This window comes from Odocoileus virginianus, chromosome 27 (genome assembly GCF_023699985.2).
Source record: "Odocoileus virginianus isolate 20LAN1187 ecotype Illinois chromosome 27, Ovbor_1.2, whole genome shotgun sequence".
NCBI classification, from domain to species: Eukaryota; Metazoa; Chordata; class Mammalia; order Artiodactyla; family Cervidae; genus Odocoileus; species Odocoileus virginianus.
The window spans coordinates 44,500,035-44,502,336 of record NC_069700.1 but is presented as its reverse complement, the minus strand read 5'-3'; the positions used below and the strand labels follow the sequence as shown (position 1 = coordinate 44,502,336).

At 36.4% G+C, this 2,302-nt stretch overlaps 1 protein-coding gene across 1 annotated transcript; it reads right to left on the bottom strand.

Moving 5' to 3' along the window:
• Positions 1-266: 266 nt before the first annotated feature.
• On the bottom strand, positions 267-1,208 carry LOC110143524 (putative olfactory receptor 2B3). Its single transcript, XM_020903173.2, has one exon. It carries the CDS (start codon positions 1,206-1,208, stop codon positions 267-269), a length of 942 nt encoding a protein of 313 aa, XP_020758832.2.
• Positions 1,209-2,302: the final 1,094 nt, after the last annotated feature.

The following is a 2,302-nucleotide window of genomic DNA, read 5'->3' as shown; positions in this document are numbered from 1 at the left end:
AGGCATTGACAGGAGGGAATTAGCATGACTTGGCCTCAAAAACAAAGTACACTGAGGAACCTTATAGAAAGCAAAGAGGCTTTTAATTTAGAAAAATATAGCTTATGGTCTGAGCATTACTTCCTAAAGCAAGGAAGACTTTTCTAACTATTGGCCTAATTCCATAAACTAGTAAGAGCCTGAAAAATAGAAAAATCAGTTCGAAACTTATTACTATTTTGAAGAGAAAATGAGACTAGAAGATTCTCATCATGATGGAACACTTCTTACTTTTTATAGTAAAATATTAACAGCATCAGCCTCTTAAAGGCCTCCTTCATATCTTTATTTCTAAGGCTATAGATGAGGGGGTTCAACATGGGTGTGAATATCCCATAGAAGAGGGAAACAATTTTCCCCCAGTCCTTAGAGGTGGAAGAAGGTGGTTGTAGATACATGTATATGCCTGTTCCAAAAAAGAGAGAGACTACAACCATGTGAGACCCACACGTCCCAAAAGCTTTTCGTCGTCCTTCTGCTGATTTGATTCTCAATACTGCTTGAGCTATGAAGCCATAGGAGATGAGGATCAATGTCACTGGAATTAGCAGAATTAACACACTGAAGAAAAAAAGCTCAGCAACAATAGGCTTTGTGTCAGCACAGGACAACTTGAGAAGGGCAGGAACCTCACAGAAAAAGTGGTCCACTTCTTGATGACCACAGCGTGGCATGTTAAGGGTCAAGGAGGACTGCAGCACTGAGTTGCTGAAGCCAGTGAACCAGGAGAAGGCTATCATCCTCAAGCAGAACCAAGGGTTCATGATGACAACATAGTGGAGGGGTCTGCAAATCGCCACATATCTGTCAAAGGACATAACAGCAAGGAGGAGACACTCAGTAGCACCCAGGGCCAGGAAGATGATGAGCTGGGCCACACAGCCAGCATAGCTGATGGTCTTCTTGTCGTGAGAAATATTTGTCAGCATATGAGGGACTGTGCTTGTGGTGTAACAGAGATCTAAGATGGACAGGTTAGTAAGAAAGAAATACATGGGAGTATGAAGCTTGGGATCCAGAATGCACACTATCATGATGGACACATTGCCAAAGATGGTGGTTGTGTATGATATTAATAGTAACACAAAAAGGGGCTTTTGCAGCCAGGGCTTGTCTGAAAAGCCAAGTAATATAAATTCTTTCGGGGAGCTTTCATTTGCCCAATTCATGATGACGCACTTATTTTTCATTCCTAAAAAGTATAAAATAGGAAAGTGGTCAATAGATAATATTGACTACTCTTATTGTAACAGAACTGAATTTAGGATAATTATAGTGAATCATTCAATGCCAAGTACATAGTAAATTAGATAGAATCCCGTGAAATGTAATATGTGTATCATATGGTTAGAAAACAAGTCTTCTATTTTTGTATTTATGTTTGACTTTATGAAGCAAATCATCACATCTAAATGCCATTGAATGAACTTGTATGTGTAAAACATGGACAGTTATGTGTGCTCAATTTATTCAATTCGTCTTTCTTTTCTTAACTTCTAACATATCTTAATAAGTATTTTAAGAATAAATGTTGTTTTAATAAAATAATTTTTAATTCAAGCTCAAAATGCTGAGTAATATAGAGGTTATAAGAGTATCATGTAAATCTGAACTTGATCTAAAGAAGTTATACTTGTTTAGTAGTAATTTCCTGGTATATTTTGAGCTGCCTCTCTTAAATGACATATATGAACATCCATTCCCACAAGGAGCTATCATGAGTATGAGATGCTTTGATTCATGGTAAAAAAAAATATGGTTAACTTGTGACTTATAATGATATTCAGAGTTGACATCTCCTGGCATCCTCAAATACCTTGATGAAAATTGTAAAATGCATAAGCTAATTGTTGACTTACCACCATGTGACAGGCATTGCTTAGTGACTGAAATAATTCTAATTCTCACCAAAACCCTAATAATAGATATGATTTGCATTTTACTGCAACTGTGATTCATTGAGAATAAATAATTTGCACACTCTGTAATTTTGAAGCCAAGACTCAAAACCAGGATTTAAAGGCCATTCTCTTTTTTATATATACCTTAATTCCACCTAAATATAGAAAAAGCACAAAAGGAAGACACAACAGTGGTAGTCAATGGAATCAAGGAATGAAAACTCAAATAAAGTTGATTTTCTTCAGTCTGTGGAAATTATTAGTTATTTAGTTATATAACCCAAGGGCACCTAAAGTCCTTCAGCCTACTTTGCGTGTTTAAATTGTCACTGGTTAGACCTATCCCATTTGAATTTACAAGT

What these genes read in the sequence shown, in the direction of transcription:
- LOC110143524 (XM_020903173.2), bottom strand. Translation starts at nt 1,208, where the DNA reads ATGAATTGGGCAAATGAAAGCTCCCCGAAAGAATTTATATTACTTGGC.